At 31.8% G+C, this 22757-nt stretch overlaps 1 protein-coding gene across 8 annotated transcripts in view; it reads right to left on the reverse strand.

Annotated features, from left to right (window-relative positions):
• The window catches only part of SMCHD1 (structural maintenance of chromosomes flexible hinge domain containing 1), a 244010-nt gene that overhangs the window by 156620 nt on the left and 64633 nt on the right, over nucleotides 1-22757 (reverse strand). For all 8 annotated transcript variants that reach the window (XM_074276007.1, XM_074275999.1, XM_074275986.1 and 5 more), the window contains exons 20-29: nucleotides 20126-20270; nucleotides 18941-19037; nucleotides 16604-16676; nucleotides 14815-14954; nucleotides 14050-14184; nucleotides 9032-9259; nucleotides 7823-7971; nucleotides 3390-3478; nucleotides 2237-2355; nucleotides 952-1119 (exon numbers count right to left, since the gene is read on the reverse strand). In XM_074276007.1, coding sequence (XP_074132108.1) covers nucleotides 952-1119; nucleotides 2237-2355; nucleotides 3390-3478; nucleotides 7823-7971; nucleotides 9032-9259; nucleotides 14050-14184; nucleotides 14815-14954; nucleotides 16604-16676; nucleotides 18941-19037; nucleotides 20126-20270 — 1343 coding nt within the window. The remainder of the gene's footprint in view (nucleotides 1-951; nucleotides 1120-2236; nucleotides 2356-3389; nucleotides 3479-7822; nucleotides 7972-9031; nucleotides 9260-14049; nucleotides 14185-14814; nucleotides 14955-16603; nucleotides 16677-18940; nucleotides 19038-20125; nucleotides 20271-22757) is intronic.

The following is a 22757-nucleotide window of genomic DNA, read 5'->3' on the forward strand; positions in this document are numbered from 1 at the left end:
TTAGTAAATTGTAAGATTACATGTGTATTAAAGAATTGCAATAAAATACATTTATTTGTGATTTATTATCAGTAAATATTTGATCTGTAAACCTATTTTATATACCTATGTACCCAGAAGCTCATAAAAATTTCCTGGGCTAAAAGAAATCACCAGTGGAAAAAGTTTAAGAAGTTCTGCATTAATCCAACTAAGACTTGAACAAAAATCCTCTAACCCAAACCTAGCATGCTATTATTCAATCTCATGCTGAAGACCCTCAAAGCTAGTCACTGGTATCTTTTCTTGCCTACAAATTCTTTAACATAAACACATGCTTTCCCCTTCCCCACTCACCATTTTTCTTTCTTTCTTTTTTTTTTTTAAGCTTTTTATTTTCAAACTATATGCATAGCTTTCAACATTTACTCTTGCAAAATCTTGTGCTCCAAATTTTTTCTCCCTTCCTTCACCTCTCTCTCTCCCTTAGACAGCAAGTAACATGTGCAATTCTTCTATACATATTTCCACAATTATCATGCTGTACAAGAAAAATCAGATAAAAAAAAAAAGAGAGAGAAAGAAAACAAAACGCAAGCAAACAACAAAAAACTATGTTATGATTTTCAGTCTCCAATCTTTATTTCTCTCTGTATGCAGATCGCTTTCTTCATCACAAGTCTATTGGAATTTCATCATTTATTTCTATCAGTAAAGTCAAAGAGGAATTAAATGCTTTAAATATAATTTTACTTTTGCAAAAAGAAGCTACTAAAAAAGTGAAATATAAATTATATTACTAAAAGTATCTAAAATAATTTAATTCATTATCTATAAAAAGAGAGGGCTGGATTAGATAGCAAAAGAAGTGCCCTCTGGCTTTAGAACAATGATCCATGTCCCTGAAAGCTATACTCAAAATATATTCATTAAATATCATTCATATTTGATCAAATCAGAAATCCTACTTACCTCTGTTAACTCTGGCCAATTTACCAGGAGAAGTTTAGCTGGTGGTCCTGAAATTAGTTGTACCCGGACAAAGTCAGAAAATTCACGCCATGCAAAGCAGAGCTCCTTGCTTCCAGGAAGACCTGGATTAAACTTTATGCCTTTTATAATGATAGTCTGTGTGCTCTCCTAATAATAAAGATAAATTACCAAAGAGAAATATGTTTAGTCTTTTTAAAATTCAATAAATTAATTATTTATTAGGCTTTATTTTTTGATTGATAAATCTCAGTCAACTAAAAATTTATAGTAAGTATCTTTTTAGTACTATGCTGAACACAAAAAGAAAAGCAAATAAACCTAACATATGGTCCCAAAGTTTCCAGAGACTTCACCAATGATCTTGTCAATCCATTTAAAAATACATTCATTCATTAAACTATTAAGCTTAAAATATGTAGAATTTTCTGTGGCATACACTAACAAATAATAAAATGAAATATTAAACTACATGGTACTAATTATAAGGGCAACAGGAATCTAATCAATCAGTCAGCTAGAATTTTTTTTAAGTGTCTACTATATGCCAGGTATTATACTAAGCACTCAGATCAAGAGAAGGTGGAAAGGATGATTATTTGAAGTAGTCAGAGACATGGTCCTTAATAGATAGAATTTAGATATTCCAGGGAAGGGATTAAACATCAAAAACTGCTCAGTCCACTTAAAATATGTATTGTACAGAGAACAAACAAGGAAGTAGTTCCTGAAAAATATTGAAAAATAAATTTGGACAGACTGAAACCTTCAAAGTTAGTAAGTGCTTTTTACCTTTAGTACATAGAAGACAACAAAGAAGCACTGGGAGCTGATGAAAGAATATATGATGAAGATGGAATTTTAAAAAGAATACTGTGTGTTTATATCCATAGTTTCCCACCACTACAAAGTAAAGCCAATCAACTATTTTACTATTTGAATTTTATTGAGTTCTAGAACATTACAATTAATGACAAAATATACCAAGGTTTTCCAATATCATCTATCTCAATAAGATATCTAATTTATTTATTTTTATAATTTTGAATCATGCATCATTGCATGACAAATATTACTCTACTCCCCTGCCCCCAATAAATCTCTTAAAATATATGGCAAGAGAAAAACCTATCTGAAAATCCATTTTTAAATGGGGTTCTATATGAAAAAAATTCAAAAATTACCACATAAAAGTTTCTAGATTATATCCATTTTTATAATATGTAAAATAAATCATACACAAATATTTTTTCAAATCAAGTCTTACCTGCCAAGCAATTTTCAAATTGGATTTATCAAGTCCATTTCCAGAAATTCCCAAAGAACTTAAACAGCTTGATGTGAATGTTTGTATCTGATTTCCATACTGATCTGTAATTATTATCTCTTTAAAAACAAAAGTAAAATGTTTTACTGACATGATTATTTTAATGAAATCAATTCTAAAATGTTACTAATTCAAAAACAAATTAAATATTGTAAAAATAAAAATTGAGACTAGATCTATAATTCCATTAGCATGGAACCTGTACCAGTGTTATAGCTGTTTTGAGCATTGAGGAAAAAAAGGGATTTGCTCAGGTTCATATAGCCAATTTGTAACCAAGACAAAAACTGAGTCCAGGTCTTCCTACTCCAGTGTCAGGCTCGCTAGTCAACATACCTTGCTGTCTTTTGGGGTATTAGAGATTATTTCAGTTTACAACCCACAGAAGGTGGCCAAAAGAAAAAAATTGAACCTGCAAATGTTCAGAGATATGGAACCCCAATGTATGTTTGTTAGATTTCTGTTACAGTTATGAGACGGAGAAAGGCACATGAAGTGGTAGTTATGTTTTGGCCCCACAGTCAGGAAGATCCAGCTTCAAGTTAAGACCCTGAAACACACTTGCTCTGTGACCTTGGGACACAGAGCGTCTCAATGAGATGCATTATTTAAGACTTTAAGTTGTAGAACAATTGCTGGTGTGTATAGGGTAGGAAATTCTTTACATCAATGAAGTCACAGAAATATACTATCACAGAAAGCTTTGAACATACTTTATTGTCATTTGTACTTTACAACAAAGGTAGTAAGTATATTTATCCCCAATATGTAGTTCAGGAAACATTCATATATATTTAAATGACTTCCACAAAGTTACATAGGTAGAACTCTTGAGTTAAGAAAAAAAAATTCAATTCTCTTGACTCATACGTTCGTATTCTTTCCACTGCATTCATTAAGTATTTTAAAAATCATTCATATTTGCCATTCATCATACATTCTTATGAGCCTAGATGATGATCGCTACCATCCTCATTGCCTTATTATCCTTGCCATAACTCATTCCAATTAAAAAAAATTTATGATCCTTCAATCCTTTTATAACAAGAAATTCTGAATAGAAGTATTGTTTAGAAGAATATGTCACACTAACCTATTTCTCCTTGAAGCTCTTGACCCATTTGTATTGTTTTTCCTCCTTTTAACTTGCATTTAAGTTGTTTTGGTTCATCAGGCAGTGGTCTGAAATGAGTTCATAAATTATAAAACTTTCCTTAAGTCATTAATTAAAGAAACTTTTAAAATAGAAATTTATATTGCCCTATCAAAAATATCACAGAGCTAAGTGACAAGAGTAAATTAGTGACAGCTCTGAAGTCTGGAAAATTAATCTCTATGAGTTCTATCTGGCCTCAGACACTTACTACTGTGTGACTTTGGCCAAGTCACTGCATCCTATTTGTCTGAATTCCTCATTTGTAAAATAAGCTGAAGAAGTTAATGGAAAACCACTCCAGTATCTTTGCCAAGAAAACCCCAAATAGAGTCACAAAGAGTTGGAACACAACTGAAAAAACAAATGATCAACAACAAACCTCCTAATCAAATCAAACAAGTACAATATGAGTACAACCACAGAAATAAGCAAAAGAATAATCTGCCCAGAAAACTTAAAAAGGATCCCAAATTTTATCACGGTAGGATCTCCCTGCATTGGTACAGAATGGACTCCTTTTTTCATCCTCTACACATGTACAGGATGTCTGCTTCACAATCATTGGTTTCCTTTAAGGCTCAAATAAGATGCCACCTCCTACAAGACTATCCTAATGTCTATACTTGTAAAGGACGTTTCTCTACTCAAAGTATATTGAGTTCACTTATCTGCACAAATACTATATTCTCCCTGTAGAACTTAAGCTCCTTGTGGGCACAGACAATTTTTTATCTGTCTCTGTATTCCTAAAATGCTTTGCAAAAACATTTGTATTTCATCAATGTCTTCTGAATTTAATTGAATATATTCACTGAGGGGCAGTTAGGTGGCGCAGTGGATAGAGTACCAGCTCTGAATTCACGAAGACTCCCGAGTTCAAATTTGGCCTCAGACACTTAACACTTCCTAGCTGTGTGACCTTGGGCAAGTCACTTAATCCCAGCCTCAGAAAAAGAAAAGAAAAAGAAAAAAAAGAATATATTCAATGAGTCTCAAAACTGGAATAGGCTTTAGAAATCAACTAGAACAAACCACACCCATATAAACCCTGTACCTAATATCTAACAAGTGATTATCCAATTTCCACTTGCAGAATTTCTGTAAGGGGACATTTCATACATACTTTGTGAGGTACTCTACGGAACTTTTGGATAGCTGTTAATGTTAGGACTTTTTTCTTTTTATCCAACCCAAACTCGATGTTTTAAAACTTCTACCCAGTGTTTGTAATTCCATTCTCTAGAGTTAAGTAGAATAAATTTATTCCTTCATATTGACAGCTATCAAAAGCTTGAAGACAGATATGTTCCTCAATTATTTCAACTAATTCTCATGTAAAATTAAACTTATTGAACACACTGTTTTAGTCTCTGAACATAACTTGTACTTTTAAGTGTTTAAAAAACATTTCAGAGCTTTTCATATTCCTGATCATTCTTCTCTGGATGCTTTACTGGCATCTTCTAAAATGCATTATCCAGAATTATATTTTACATGTAGTTTGAACAAGACAAGAGTATGGTAGATATCCTAACCTATCAAATCAAATTCTTCATCTTAAGCACATAATGAAGTCCATTATTTTCATTTGTTTTGTTGCCACACTAATGACTCACATTGGGCTTGCAGTCCCCAGTATAAAATTTAATACTTCAAACAGCACAAGACTGTACAACTTATGATCCTTCACTGTAATCACACAAAGAGTCTATCACTTTTTCTAGTCATCCATGTATCTGGTGTCTTTAATGATATTTCTTATATATAAATTACCATAGATTAAATAAGGCTGACTATGGCCATCATTTTTCTTTAAATGGCCCTTTGCAACTTTGATTCCACTGAAGTCTTTGAGGACTTAAAGCTATACAACATAGTTTGGAAGAATATGGGACGGGTAGGGCTTAGGTCACTCTTATAATGCCTCAAACTACAATGCTGTTTTGAGTTTGGTTTACCTTCATCCTTCTAAATAGATAATGGAGAATACCTCCTCTCTCCTCATAGTTACCTTTGGGTGTGATTTTGATAATGCAACAGACATCTCTACTCTATTGACTTTTTTTGATATAATACACAATTTTCTCTCCCCTGTATGCTTTTATTTTCTCCTTTTGTGTTAGTATAAGATCAGCAATTGCCCCCAAGAAAATGAGGGCAATCCCTACTAAGGAGATGAATCATCTCTGATTCATTGCCAATGGGGTCTTGATACCAGCCCTGGTAGGTTTTAATAGGGGCTGGAGACCTCCTCAGGGCAGAATCTATTCAGCTACCACTGATATAAGCAGAGTGTTCCATTGATAAAAAATAATGAAGGAAAATGTATTCATGTACATGGCTGAGAAAGAAGAAACACTGGTACTTTCATACCGATGATCAGGGTTAGGCCAAAGTCATAGATACTCATGATAACTGTGCTGAAAACACAGTGAAATAGTTGTTTCTATTCTTATAGTTGTTCTAATCTTATCGAAGATTAGAAGTCTCTCTTGCCACATGTCATTCTTGTATTTAGCAATTTTCCCAGCCTTGTCTCAGGATATCGGATAAAAGACTGGAAGAGGACAGAAGAATGAATACTACCATGGACTGTCTATTATTAATGCCCCCTTTCACTGCAATACCCACCTGACCTGCTCTGATCAATTAAGTATTCTAATGAATAGATAAATTTTCCCCTGTCCTCAAGCTAGTAGATACCCACTTCCAGCTCTGTAATTCTTAAGATTTAGAGTTGCTGCTTACAAAGTAAAAATGACTTCTTATAGTACCCCTCTCAAAACTCTCTTCTATATAGCGCAATCACAAATTCAATATTAAATATAGTCTGTTTGGTATCCCTGCTTAAAATCTTAACACACTTAAATCCATTCTCCAACTCTGCTGGATTTTCCTAACACAGGTATAATCTTCAATAAACTGCAATGGTTTTCTATTTCCTCCAGGATAAACTATAAAATCCTCTGCTAAGGCTTATTTAAGACTTGCATAATCTGGTCCTTCCTACCTTTTCAATATTGTTACAACTTAGTCCTCTCCATGTATTACATATAAAATCCAGGGATATTGATCTCCTCACTGTTCCTTGAACATCACTGGATTCCATGTTGTCTCTCATGAAGAGGTGATTTTACTTCTAGTACTAAGGCTAACCCTTTCTTACTCAAGCAATCTAATTCTATCTCATCTCCTTCAATAGACTGCCCCTCTATCATTCCTACTCTCTTATTTTCAATCTCTTCCTGACTACTGGCTCCTTCTTTATTGTCTATAAACCTTACAATTAGGCTGTTCTCTTTATTCAATGCCTGCAAGCTTTGGAGTTTTCCCTAAAAACCCTCACTTAATACTTTTAGCACCACTATCATTCTTTATCTCTTCTTCCTTTTGTGACTAAACAACTCAAAAGGCCATTGAAAATAGATGTAACTACTTTTTCTACCATTCTCTTTTTACAATCTATCTTCAGAACTTATTAATATTCTACCAGAACTACTCTCTCCAAAATTACCAATGATCCCTTAGGTAACAAATCCAATGGCTTTTTCTCAATCCTCATCTTCTTCAACCTCTCTGAGGTTTCAGAAACTAGTGACTACTATCTTTACATGTAATTGGAAAAATGCTATTGAGGAGAAAAACAAAACAAAACAGAAAGTCCTTCCTAACTTAGTCCCTTCCTTTTCCCCTACCTCTTATACTTTATTTCCCTGCTATCACATACACTTTGATCTAATGACACTGGCCTCCTGGCTGTTCCATCAACAAGACATGACACATGCTTATTGGTTTTCTCTGATGCCTAGAATGTTCTCCCTCCTTATTTCTGTCTATGACTTCCCTAGCTTCTTTTAAGTTCCAACTGAAATTTCATCTTTTGCAAGCAGCCTTTCCCAACCCACCTCAATTCTACTGACTTCATTCTCTTAATTATTTCCTATTCCTATCTATCCTACATATAACAGGTTTGCACATGTCTATTTGCCTGTCTTCTTCCCAACTTAACAGTAAGAGTTCCTTGAGGTCAGAGACTACATTTTACATTTTTTATATAATCAACTAAAAATGCTGGAAATTCATCTTCTAAATACTGTTTATTCTAACACCTTGGGAATAAAGATTTTGTGACTTATTATATACTAACTATATGACTTCCAAAGACTTTTTAAAAAATTTTCCAGAAAAGCTCAATTCTAGAAATAACCTACTGTATTTCATGTAAACTGATATTTTTCTATCATGTACATTTCATATATATATATATATTAGTACAAATAGGAGTATATATTAAAAACAAAAAACTTTTTTTTTATCATTTTAAAAAATACTAACTTAAAAATACTTGAAAAACAGAAAAATGTACAGACCTTATAGTAAATGCACTCTCCAATGACACATGATCATCCTGAAATGAAACCTGACAATATCTCATATCTTTCACAGATGCTGGTACTTGTACATCAGGTAGGAAACCCTGCAGCAACTGTTCCTTATTAATCTCAGGTGTCCAATTAACCTAGAAGAGAAAAATGCACATTTGTGTGGGTTATGTGGACAAATACATATGCACACATAAACCATTAGAAACTTGTTATATTCCTGGAATATTATAGTTTAAGCAAAATTCTCAGGGAGGAAATCTAGATATGTAATATAGTGGGAATAACCAAACTTTCAGTCATAAAAACTATTAAACCATAAAATTTAGCATTTGCAGGAAATTTTTTTACTCTTCTGAATAATTTGTGTCTCAAATGGTATCATGCACAAAGTACCTTGAGCAAGCTAAAAAGGATCTATAAGGGATATTTTCCTCATCTATAATATGGGAATCATATTTACACCACAAATTCAAAGGATTGCTGCAAGGATTAAATTTATATAAATTTATTAAATTTATATAAAGTACTGAAAACAAAGGAAATGTCTATTGACTAGGGAAGAGCTATAGGTAGAACTTGAATACAAAAAAATTACAGTATTCCAAGAAACAAAAAATATGAAATAATGAGGAAAAATAGGATTTGAAATGAAGTAATAAAAAAATGAAATAAGCAAAACCAGGAAATCATAAACACCATGACTATAATGTAAATTGAAAAAAAATACAGTTAAGTTATTCATCACACAATACCCCCTAACACAATTCAGGAGTTTGCCATTCTATTGCATGACCACCAAATCATTTGTTAGCCCTAGTAGGGCTCAAATGATACACACCAAACTCCCTATTCAACCTGTTACCCAACTGGTAATAATTATTACACGAAGAAATAGAAAAAGTGATAAAAGACAAAATGCAAACAAATAAGATTCTGTTAAAGTATCAAATTACAATTTAACTAAGAATTTTTGGCAAATAAAAACAGCTAACTTAATGACAAAATTCACCAATAGCCTTTTCCTCAAATTTATATTTATAGTTACTACATTTGAATTAGAATTGTATTTGATACCAATTTTGTTCCTAATAAGAAATCTACATAAGAATAATATGTTACTGGTTGTAAAGAGACTCTGTATAAAATGTTTATAATAAAATAGTTTTGGGGAAAGAACTTTATCATGAGACTTACCTTAATTTTTTCAGCTAAAGCAGATGTTAGAATAATTTCTCTTTCTCCTTCATCGTACATTTGAAAAATGAGATTGTGCATGACATCTCCAGCTATCCAGTTAATCTCATCCTGGTGTTTGATTTGAATTGCCTTCTGTCCTTCTACACTGAATATCTGCAGTTTTGCAACATGGCTACTGGGGAGCAATCTGATAGTTTTCTCTATAGCTTGTACATCTTTACAACTCTAGTAGGAAAAAACAATAAAAATACAAAACTGAACAACAACTTGATCATTTTATGAAATAAATTTTCCTGCTAACTTTTCCACTCTTTTATTATTTCCTACAATGTCACCTTATACCATATTGTGAGTTTAGAAAAATATCAAACTTTTTCAAAAGGCAATGATATTAGAATCCTTTATACATTTATTAGAAATGGCTAAATAGTAGCACATATGCATTTCTGATAAGTACAATGGAAAGTCTACTTTTGACAAAAAAAAAAATACAAACAAAGACAAAAATGAAGGAAATGGAAAGAAAAATAACAATGCAATTGACACACTGATGCAAAATTTTAACAACTAAAAAAAGAAACATGAGAAGGTGCCTCCTTTTGCTTCAGAGATAGAGGACTATGAGACTATGAGTATGGAGTACTAAATATATTGCCATATTTTTTTGATACATTGTTTGAAATTTTGCCAGAATTATTAATTCATTTGAACTATCCATCAACATTATAATCATATGTGTAACATTTGTGCTATACCATGTGTGAAGGGAAATAATGGAATAACAAGACTTGAAAAGTAGAGTCTTAAACTACAAAGAGCTTTAAATTAAAAACGACTTATATTTAAACCCAGAAGTAAAACGAGAGGCCTGAACCAGCCAAAGCCTGGGTTGGGTGGTAGATCTCAGTCCAACATGGGTATATGCTCTTTTAGGAAAATCATTTTGCTGACTAGTTAAAGGAGATAGGAATAGGAAGGGATTTTGAGATAGAGAGACCAATTAAGAGGCTACTGCAATACTCAGGAGAAAAATATGATGAAGATCTGAACTTTTTCAGCTCACTGAAAAAGAAAAAGATGTTTAGAGAACATTGGAAAAGAATAAACAAAGACTTAGTAACTGAAGAGCTGAGGATACCATTAGAATTAAGAACCCAGTGTGAAAGTGTATTAAAAACTTACTTCTTAGTTTCCCTAGAAAATTAAATTAAACAGGCAGCTAGGTGGCACAGTGGTTAGAGCACTGGTCCTAAAATCAGGAGGAACTGAGTTCAAATCTGACCTCAGACACTTACAACTTACTATATATGTGACCCTGGGGCAAATCACTTATTTCCAATTGCTTTACAAAAATCCCCAAACAAAACATTTCATTCATTCAAGAAATTATAGATCTTCAGCTTATAACCATTTCCAGAGTTTTCTCCTTAGGAAAGCAGAAGTTATAAAGGCTTTCTTAAGGAAACTGATTAAAGAATAAGCAAATTTAACATTTACATCAATAAAAATCACTGCCTAACCCATACCAGAAGTTGATTAAAGCCATGAGTCACATTTCTCAAATGAGAAAGCTATCTATCAATTGCACGTTTAACATATATTCAATTACTTGTTCTCTAGGGAAGGAAGTGGGGGAAAGGGAGGAAGAAAAATTTTGGAACACAACATTTTGCAAGGATGAAGGTTGAAAACTATCTTTGTATATATTTTGAAAATAAAAAGTGCACAAAATAAATCCACATAAATCCTCAGCATTTTTATACATCACCAATAAATTGCAACAGCAAGAGATACAAAGAGAAATTCCATTCCAAACAAATGTCAGGAATTATATGAACAAAATTACAAGGCACTTGCCACAAAAATAAAGTCAGATTTAAATATTTGGAAAGACATCCAGTGCTCATGGATAGGCTGAGAGAATATAATAAAGATGACAATACTCCCCAAACTAATCTATTTACTTAGTGCTATACAAATCAGACTCCCAAGAAACTATTTTATTGACCTAGAAAAAATAACAACAAAGTTCATATGGAAGAATAAAAGGTCAAAAATTTCAAGAGAATTAATGAAAAAAAAAAAAGTCAGACGAAGGTGATCTAAAGCTATATTATATAGCAGCAGTCACCAAAACCATTTGGTATTGGCTAAGAAATAGACCAGTCGATCAGTGGAACAGATTAAGTACAAAGGACAAAAAAGGGTACAACTATAGCAATCTAGCATTTGACAAACCCAAAGATACCAACATTAGGGATAAAAATTCATTATTTGAAAAAAACTGTTGGGAAAACTGGAAATTAGTATGCCAGAAATTAGATATGGATCCACACTTAACACCATATACCAAGATAAGATCAAAATGGGTCCATGATTTAGGCATAAAGAATGAGATCATAAATAAATTAGAGGAACAGAGGATAGTCTACCTCTCAGACCTGTGGAGGAGGAAGGAATTTATGACCAGGAGAACTAGAGATCATTATTGATCACAAAATAGAAGATTTTGATTACATCAAACTAAAAAGTTTCTGTACAAACAATACTAATGCAAACAAGATTAGAAGGGAAGTAACAAATTGGGAAAATATTTTTACAGTTAAAGGTTCTGATAAAAGTCTCATTTCCAAAATATATAGAGAATTGATCCTAATTTATAAGAAATCAAACCATTCTCCAATTGATAAATGGTCAAAGGATATGAACAGACAATTCTCAGATAATGAAATTGAAACTATATCCACTCATATGAAAAGAGTGTTCCAAATCACTATTGATCAGAGAAATGCAAATTAAGACAACTCTGAGATATCACTACACACCTGTCAGATTGGCTAAGATGACAGGAACAAATAATGATGAATGTTGGAGGGGATGTGGGAAAACTGGGACACTAATACATTGTTGGTGGAGTTGTGAAAGAATCTGGCCATTCTGGAGAGCAATTTGGAACTATGCCCAACAAGTTATCAAATTGTGCATACCCTTTGATCCAGCAGTGCTACTACTAGGCTTATATCCCAAAGAAACACTAAAGAGGGGAAAGGGACCTGTGTGTGCCAAAATGTTTGTAGCAACTCTTTTCGTAGTGGCTAGAAACTGGAAAATGAACGGATGTCCATCAATTGGAGAATGGTTGGGTAAATTATGGTATATGAAGGCTATGGAATATTACTGCTCTGTAAGAAATGACCAGCAGGATGAATTCAGAAAGGCTTGGAGAGACTTGCATGAACTGATGCTGAGTGAAATAAGCAGAACCAGAAGATCACTATATACTTCAACAACAATACTGTATGAAGATGTATTCTGATGGAAGTGGATATCTTCAACATAAAGAAGATCCAACTCACTTCCAGCTGATCAATGATGGACAGAAACAACTACACCCAGAGAAGGAACACTGGGAAGTGAATGTAAACTGTTAGCACTATTGTCTATCTACCCAGGTTACTTATACCTTCGTAATCCAATATTTAACTTACAACAAGAAAATTGGATTTACACACATATATTATATCTAGGTTATACTGTAACACATGTAAAATGTATGGGATTGCCTGTCATCTAGGGGAGGGAGTGGAAAATCTGGAAAAATGAATACAAGGGATAATGTTATAAAAAAAAATTATTCATGCATATATACTGTCAAAAAATTATAAATATAAAATTAATTTAAAAATAAAAAATAAAATAAAAAGCTATTATATATTTATTTGTTGTTTATTTTTGCTGAGGCAATTGGGGTTAAGTGACTTGCCCAGGGTCACACAGCTAGGAAGGGTTGAGTGTCTGAGACCAGATTTGAACTCAGGTCCTCCTGACTTCAGGGTTGGTGCTCTATCCATTGTGCCACCTAGCTGTCCCTAAAAAGCTATTATTTATTTAAAAAAAAAAAAAAAAAATTTATCCTAGGAAATAAGTCAGCCAATAAGCATTTCCTAAATGTCTACTCTGCATTAAATACAGAACAAAGGCAAAAGCCAGTACTTGTCCTCAGGAAACTTATAATGTAAAAAATCATTCTGATTATTCTAGGACTAAGGGGAATAGTCTAGGAGAAAATAAGATTCTAATATTAAATTGTTATGTATCATATATCAAGATCTGACTGTAAAGTTGTATTATATGGATGTGATGGAATACTATTGTGTGATAAGAAATGACAAGCACGATGGGTTCAGAAAACCTGGAATGACTTAGATGAACTGATGTAAAGTGAAGGGCATAGAATCAGGAGAAAGCTGCACTATAGTAACAGCAGTACTGTACAATGAACCACTATGAATGACTTATCTATTCTCAGCATTATAATGATCCAAGACAATCTCAAAGAACTTATGATGGAATCTTGAGAAAGAGCTAATGGGAGTCTGGATGCAGATCAACACATACTTTCAAAACTTCCTTTTCTTGGAAGTTGTTTTGTGGTTTTTTTTGCATTGTGGCTAATATGAAAATGTTTTGCATGACTGCACATGTATAATTTGTATCAAATTTCTTTCCTTCTCAAGGAGGGAGAAAGGAAGGGAAGAAGAGAATTTAGAATTCAAAAAAATTATTTTTTACATGCAAATGAAAAAACAAAATACAAAAAAACTTTAACAACCTGATTGTAATTTTATCAGCACATATACTCAGTATTAATAATGAATCCAAGAAAGCAAAGGCAGGGAACTAGATATATATGAGAAAATCATACATATGTTTCCTCAAAATGATTCAAATTATAACAGCTTGCTCTTATTTCAGTATGAGTTCCTTTCTAAAAAAAATTATACAAAATAGATATATGTGGCAGGACAATAACATGTATGACTTTTTCTATCACAAATAGAATAGATAGAAATAGACAACAGTGTTTCATGGTCCAAGTAGCACATTGGTCTATATATTTTATTAAGTGAAAACATATCTTTGAGGGGGGGTTATATATTGACAAAATGTATCCTTATATATCTGTATATAAAATGCTATTAAAAAACCTATTAATAACAATAATAGCAACTTACTGGTATTTCAATTCTTGCTTTAAGTATGTGGTCTTTCTTTATATTCTGTACATGAAATGGAGGTCCAGTTAAAATACTAGTTCCAGCATTACTACAATCCACACTGTAGACAGGAAGGTTTGGAGCACCTAAAAACTATATGAGATATACAAGCTAATTTAAGAATCCAAATCAAAATTATATCATTATTCATAAAATTCTAATAAAGTTGCTCAAATGAACACTATAGGTTTTATATACATAGGTTATCTATAAATATGTGTACATTTACTCCTAAACGTTGATAATTTAAATTTAAAATGCTGATAAGTTTGAACTCATTTCTGAGTGAAAGCAGTTTTTAACATGCTAAAATAAAATAAAAACATTTCAAAATAGAAATCATACTCTCACTAATTTTATACTTCTCTTTCCATTTCTCTTCATCTATATCTCCTCCCTTTCCTACCCTTAGTCTTTATACTGGAGAAACTGTGATGAAATTGTCAGAAAAACAAAAAATATCATTTTCCACAAAAATCCACTTCTCAAAAGAACTATGTAGAACTGCTAAGATTTTAAAGGACTTAACAATTTTTTTGAGCACTATCTCTCAAGACATGTTAATGTTATGGCCATATTTTGTATTTTCAGTCAAAATCTAGTGAATGCTGAAAATTCAGACATCCAGCAACTATAACAGTACACAACATCACCAACTTTATAAAATATGTGGTCTTTGTTACCTAGAAAGGGAAAATTAAAGACAAAAACCCACTCACTTACCTTACAATGAACAATCAATTTGGGCTGTGCTGTGATATTTCCTGATTCATCTAAAACTTCTACCTGAAATGGAAAAGCTGTTCCATTTTCAATGACCAGAAAATCAGAATCTGGTTTCACTTTCAATTGATGAGGAGGTCCTATGAGAAAAATCCCAATATGGAATCAAGTTACAACTTCAAATATGGAAATATTATTTCATGTATTTTAAGTACCTATTTTCATAAGATTGAAAAAAAATATTTCAGAGAGGCCAAGAGATCATATTTTATTATTTCTATCCAAATGACAAATGCTATCTATCGACATTCCATGCATTAACATATATTATTTATAGACCAAGATTCATATTATTTATAAGCTGAGATTTCTCTGTAATTTTATTTTTCCTCTGAAATTTTTTTTAAAGAAAAATGATAGAAGATGGGGATGATTTGCTATAAAAAAATGCTCAAGTAAAGAAATTACCTATGCTAATGCAAGATGGTATCTTCTCAGCAGATTGTAATCTTTATGGGTTACCTAGAATACTGAAGTTGTACCTTGCTCAAAGTCAGAGAAACACAATGTTTCAGAAGTAGAACTTCAATCTAGGTCTTACTAGGTGTAAGATAGGCATTCCATCTATTATACTATACTGGCATAATTAATGTATTAATTCATTCAATTTTAAAGGTTCAAAACAATACTGAAACTGTCAAGTAATACCAAGTAACCACAGCAGTGAATGGAAAAACTTACATTACAAACGAAGAAAAATAAAGGGGAAAAAAAGAGTGCCACTGGAAATCATTTTTACTTTATTAGATTTTTTCTAAAAATTTTAAATTCTCCAAAAGGAAAAATCTAAATAATTCTCTACTTCTATTTAGCCAAACAAAATTTACAAAAGTTTGGTGTTTATATGTAAATGTAGTGACATATAATTATCGTTCCCAAATTATATAATCATACTTTTCTAGAAACATGCCACATTTAAATTCTTTCAATAACCTGAACATGATTTTAAATACTTCTGAATAAATGTATGCTAACTGCTGATCACAATTTACTACATAGATGAAGAATGATATAAAACCAACAACTCCTTGCAAAATTTGAGCCAACATTTCCCTTATACTTTTGTAGAATTTTATAGTTCAACACACTTTCTTCATGACTAATCTGACAAGATATTTATATGGTAAAGTACAAAAGATGTCATATAATAGTAAAAATTGCCTTTTTTTCTAGCAACAATCAAACATCTAAGAAACCTCAAAAACCATCTAATACGACTCGGTCATTTTAGAGATAATACTGTGTGTGGGACAAGAAAGTTTTTTCCCAAAATAGGTATGGGAATTAGTCCCTATAATTTGGTTATTAGCTATAATGTGTGTGCACAAACACATATACTCACTTTTTCTACAATATAAGAAAGACCTCATAAGATCATGAATGACTATACATAACAAAATACATTAGAAAATAATAAATTTGAGCCTAAAAGCTTTCCTCTATCAAAGAATCTAAAAGGTCATTTAAATCAACACTCAGAATCAACCAAGAACTCAGCCTCAAGCTGAAAACTTCCATTGCCAAATATACCTCAAAATATCCTTCTCATAGTGCTTTCTACCAAAGATATATTCTTTCACATTATATTCATTTCAAAAAATTGAATGGGAAGGAAACATTTTTCAATATTACTGTTTGGTCTTCCTAGAAAGAATGTTATTAAAAAGTTAAATGCACAGTTAAAAATTATTAAATATTATCAGAAATTTCTCTTAAAAGTAGTATTTACCAGGAAGTAATCGAATTTTCAAAATCTGAGATTCTTCTTTTAAACCTGGTAGAATAACCTTCAGACTAAAGTTCTGTTGAAAAAAAACATTTCATGAATTAAATTAAATACACAAGAATTTGAATAGTCTCCAAAAGCAATTTGAAGTATTTAATGTTTCAAAATAAGTTTCAACAGAAAATTAATATAGTAACCTGATATTTATTAAAGTCGGCATATACTGATATAAAACATACAGAATAAAGCTGATTTATATTATTTAATAACCAAAATTAGTACTGAATACATATTAAATGAGATAAGCCAAAAACACAAGTAACTGAAACAGATAAAATTATTATTAACTTTGCTTGCTACCTATTACCAATTTATGTGATTTTTCTAATCACTGGGGTAAAAAGCTTAGAAAACTTAAAGAGTAAATGGATTAATAATATGTAATTCTAATAATAAAATGAATATTATTACTGCCTTAGATTAGGATAAGGAAAGGTCCCATTGAAAAAAGGGGTTAGACACTTTAATTTTACTGATAGACGAAATGTCCAGTGAGAAAAATTCTCCAACAATTTTGGTCCACCCTTCAATAGTTTCAGAGTTGCAACATTTTCATCACTGAGAGATTAAGTGACTTACACATGCTATGCTTCAGCAGCCAAAATTTTTCCCAATGCCTTCAAGATTATAAAAAGTACAAATTTTTTTCCTAGAAAATTTTAATCTAGGAAGATTCATACTAATCTCAATTCACTTACGTTCAAATATATGCTAGAAGCAAAGTGACATCTTATCATGGTGACAATTTAATATACCAAAGGTCATTGGAAAAAATTAGAGAATATAGCTGGAAAGGACTTTCAAGATATTTAATCCAATCCTGCCACTTTACAAACAAGCAACTGAGGTTGCTTTGACATGAACAAAATCTGCAGAAGATAAAAATTATCTGGTTTATGAAAGGTTTTAACTTCAGAGCTATCTGTCACTAAAAGTTTACCTTAAATCAGATACAACTAGCATTTCCTTACCTAATTTCTCTCATTATGTATCATACAATCACATTCAATATTACCAATCCCTGGCCAATGTCAGTAGTTACTGATAAAATTAATTATTTCTACAACTGGTCTATTAATTACATTCAACAGAGTTTATGTGTGTTCCATTTAATAAATTTGGATTCACTATGACTAACTTTAAAAGTCAACAAATTTATACTGCCTAAACTGTTCAAAAATGAATTGTAAAAAAAAGGTATAATACAAAATATTTGCACATGAGCATTATTTTACACTGTAGGCAGGAAACTATAAATGTTTTAAAATTAATAAACAACTTTCTCCAATACTGTACATACTAAAAGATGTTTTTTGTAAAATTTTGAATATTTTCCAAAGTATTTTGCTTTAATCATTTGTCTTCTTGCTCTCCCATCCCCCCCAAAAACAAACCCCAAAAGCCATTATACACCTCTATAATCAGAAAAAATCAATTTTTATATTGTCCATGCCCCAAATCCAGCCTCATGCTGCATTGAGTCCTTCACCTCTTATGTTTTCACATTAACTCTTAAACTCTGTTCTGACATTAAGAAGTTAAACTTGAACTCTTTCATATTTATATGCTATAACTTGTTCATCCATTTACCAATTTAGGGACAACTTAAAAAAAGTTATCAATATCCAAAGAGGTATTTTTTTCTCTATATTGGGCTAGAAAAATAACTCATTGGTCTTTTTTCTTAATTTTCTCACCAAGATTCCATCTGTTGCAGTTTCTAAATCAATTTTGGAGAGGGGGTTGGATTTTAAGTTAGCTAAACTTTTATGAACAAATATGTAATTTGTACAAAAAAGAAAAATTCACGCTCTCCCATTCACCCCCATCCTAATAGTTTATTCAGAAGAATAGAAAAAATTCAAATTGAAAGACTTCTTGTGGAGGATAATTAAGGAAGAAACTGTAAGTATATTTGATGCAAAGAGGAATTGAGGCTTTAACAAATTAATTAAAATCATTATAATGAGGGGAAAAAGGAAAGAAATTTTCAATTCATCAATTTATCTCCTTTTTTATATTAGAATATTGGAACAATAATTATTCTAAACAGTAACATTTCCATAGCAAACAACCTGGACTCTTCAACCATCATATTTTTTAATTTCCTAAATGCCAAGAAATTGATGATATATGAAACTTTTCAAATATCTTTTCAAATATCAAAAATTATAGCTACTTTAAGAAATGTTCAAAAATCAATATAAAAAAAAGTTTGCTCTCATATCATATTGCTTCATCAATACATTTTAAAATATAACACTAAGATACATGGCTTACCTTGCCTTGATAAGAGTTTACATGACCCTTAGCAGTAACCCCCCGAATTACACAATTTGGTCCTTTACTTATGTCCTCATATTGTAAGGACAAGCCACTGGTTTAAAAAAAAAAAAAAAAAAAAAAAAAAAAAAAAGTTATTTTAGTGTCCTAACAAACCTACAATACAATTCTAAGAGTATCTTTTTTTTTTTTTTTTTTTTTTTTTTTAAGTATTCATCATTTATATTATGGACCATACAATCACATTCAATATTACCAATCCCTGGCCAATGTCAGTATCTAGTGATAGAATTAAACATTTGTTCAACTGATCTATTAATTGCATTCAACAGAATTTATATGTGTTCCACTCTGTAAGTTTGGATTCACCATGACAACATGACAAATCAAAAAGTTTACACTGCCTACACCAGTGGTTTTTAAACTACGGCCCGCAGGCCAGATGTGGTGAACTGAGGACATTTATGTGGCCTGCCAGGTTATGGCAGATGGGCTAAGGGGAGGAGACAGAGTGTGAGTTTTTGTTTTTACTATAGTCCGGCCCTCCCACAGTTTGAGGGACAACGAACTGGCCCCCTATTTAAAAAGTTTGAGGACCACTGGCCTATACTATTCAAAAAAGGACTGTAAAAAAACATAAAAGTTATAATATAGAATCTCTGCACATAAGCATTATTTTACACTATAGGCAGGAAAAGAGAAATGTTTTAAAATTACTAAACAATACAGGGCAAGAGATAAATCATTAAGTGTTTATTCAACAGAACAGGGAACTTGAAGGAACTGACCCATTGCCATTGGCAAATACAACAAAGTGTACAAATGTAGTATGAATTCTGGGTTCCCTTCAGCAAAGGTGGTTAAAAAAAAAAAAAGTCACTTTCCATTCAAAAGGGGAATGAGTAAAGGAATTATTGGCAGGAAGCTTGGCAGTGGGGTCTGAGTAGTCAGGCATGGGGAAGGTGAAAGACATCCCTATAGCTATGTAACAGAGGAACGATGGTAGTTTAAGTTAGGCACTGGGAAACCAGAAGAAAAAATATTTTCTATGGTAACAAAAGCAAATAGATAAGAAATGCTAAAATTTAAAATCTTTCTATCATTTGAAACAGTATAAGAATAATGTTAATAAGTCTTGAATAAATATAACAAAGAAAATTAAAATTTATTTTCTCAAATTACCTTGCCTCAAGAACTGGCTTAATATCAGTTGCCAGTTGAGTAGTATGACCAAATTCGTCCTGCAACTCCAGTGGAATATTAAATGGGACTCCAACACGAAATGGAGGATCCAAAAGACCCACCGAAAATTTTTCTGGTTTACCCTCTTTCATAGAGAAACAAAGAGGTGGAAATTAACTTTAATAAATATCTTCAGTACAATATAAAAGTAGTAAACTAATTTTGACATGACAATTGAAATGCAAAGTCTATAAGTATCAATCTGAAGAAAAATCTGGTAGGGCTTTTTTTTTTTTTTTTTTTTTTTTAAATCCAGAAGGAACTTAAGACACAATAAATATATTTGGGAACAATTTTCATAAAATCTGCAACACTGAAAAACCTAGCTAAAATATGCTGTGCTAGTTAGATTATCTGAAAGAACTATGACAAATGTTAAGGAATAAGAAAGAGGTCCTTATTTTTGCTTTTTTTTAACTTAGTGAAAGAATAAATACCCATTAATGATTCTAAAATTACATAAAATACAGTCAGTCCTCAAGTATTCTCATCATTTTATTACTAACTTCATTTTTACTTTCATGTAACAATCACATACATTCATGTCTATACACAGTAAAGAAAAAATGAGGTATGATGCTTGCAAGTGAGTTGAGTGGCTAGTACTCTACTAGACCCTCCTCTGGTCTTATTCACTATACCATTTTAAAGAACTCTCCATGTATCTATTGCATATTTTCATAGTTTACCTTTAAAATTTTTTCCCTGATTATGCCCTGAGAGTGTACAACAAGTCCTTTAAGCTCTAAGATGATGTCAAGACCTTTCCAGTCTTGGCATCTTGATAGCAGCAACTAAAGTCCCATTAACCTATCCTCTGAATTCAGATAGAAGCCAACGTAGAGAAGTTTACGGCAGCAAGGCATACAACACACTCATACTGCCATCTAACACAGTAAAATGTAAGATTAATAACAAATTTTGAAAATGAAAATGTTTTACTTTTAAGAATTTTATTTGCTTTTAAATTATTTATGGTACTGTAGATTTCATATATTATGAAAACAAATATTATCTGAAGTCAATTTTAAAAACTTAAGATATTAACAGAAAACCTCACAAAACCCTAGGTAATAATAACATACAAGAAAAATGTTTTGCATGTCTCTTCAACAATGAAATGATTCAAATCAATTCCAATTGTTCAATGATGAAGAGAGTCATCTACATGCAGAGAGAGGACTGTGGGAACTGAGTGTAGTTCACAACATAACATTTTCACTCTTCTTGTTTGTTTACATTTTATTTTGCTTCTCTTTTTTTCTTGTGCAGCACGATAATTGTATAAATATATATACATATGTTGGATTTAACATATATTTCTACCATGTTTAACAGATATTGGACTACTTACCGCTTAGTGGAGGAAAGGGGGAAAGAAAGGAGGAAATAAGAATACAGAATTTGGCAAGGGCTAATGTTGAAGAATTGTCCATGCATATTTTGAAAAATAAAAAGCTTAAAAAATGACCAGCAGAATGAATACAGAGAGGTTGGAGAGACTTACATAAACTGATGCCAAGTGAAATAAGCAGAACTAGGAGATCATTATACACTTCAACAACAATACTATATGACGATATACTCTGATGAAAGTGGATATCTTCAACAATGAGAAGACCCAATTCAGCTCCGATTGATCAATGATGGACAGAATCAGTTACACCCAGAGAAAGAACACTGGGAAATTAATGTGGACTACTTGCATTTTTGTTTTTTTTCCCAGGTTATTTTTACCTTCTGAATCCTATTTTTCTTGTACAAGAGAACTGTATGGTTGTGCACACATATATTGTATCTAGGATATACTATCACATATTTAATATGTATAAAACTGCCTGCCATCTAGGGGAGGGAGTGGAGGGAAGGAAGGGAAAAGTTGGAACAGAAGTGTTTGCAAGGGACAATGTTGAAAAATTATCCATGCATATATTGTCAATAAAAAGCTACTAAAAACTAAATAAATAAAAAAAAAAAGTTTAATTAAAAAAAAAAAAAAGTTTTGCATGTTACCAGTTTTATTCTGTGTACTGCATTTTATGGGTTATTTCATGGGTACTGTGTCATAGGTACAGGTATATAGTTATAAGGTATATAAAGAATTGTATGTACAAAAGCATAACTTCAGTGATCTCTAGTGAAAGGTTACTGTTTGGGTTGTCACAGAATCTTAACACCCTATTTTCCATAGGTTCAATGTATCAACATTTAAATTTTTTAGTTTTGCACCATTTTCTAGGAATATTACTCCTATCAAAGTTGAAGATCAACTTTATTTGTAAATGCTTCTGTAGTCATTCTAAGCTTAATATTCTGTAACACTCTAAGCTTAAACAGGAACACTTTTTGACTCCAAAACTACCACAATGACTCGAGAATTCAATGGTCCCTTAAATGACTAAGAAAGTGATTGAGGGGCAGCTAGTTGGTGTAGTGGATAGAGCACCAGCCCTGAAGTCAGGAGGACCTAAGTTAAAGTCTGATCTCAGACACTTAACACTTCCTAGCTGGGTGATCCTGAGCAAATCACTTAATCTCAATTGCCTCAGCAAAACAAAACAAAACTGAAACC

Source organism: Sminthopsis crassicaudata, chromosome 1 (genome assembly GCF_048593235.1).
Source record: "Sminthopsis crassicaudata isolate SCR6 chromosome 1, ASM4859323v1, whole genome shotgun sequence".
Lineage (NCBI taxonomy): Eukaryota > Metazoa > Chordata > Mammalia > Dasyuromorphia > Dasyuridae > Sminthopsis > Sminthopsis crassicaudata.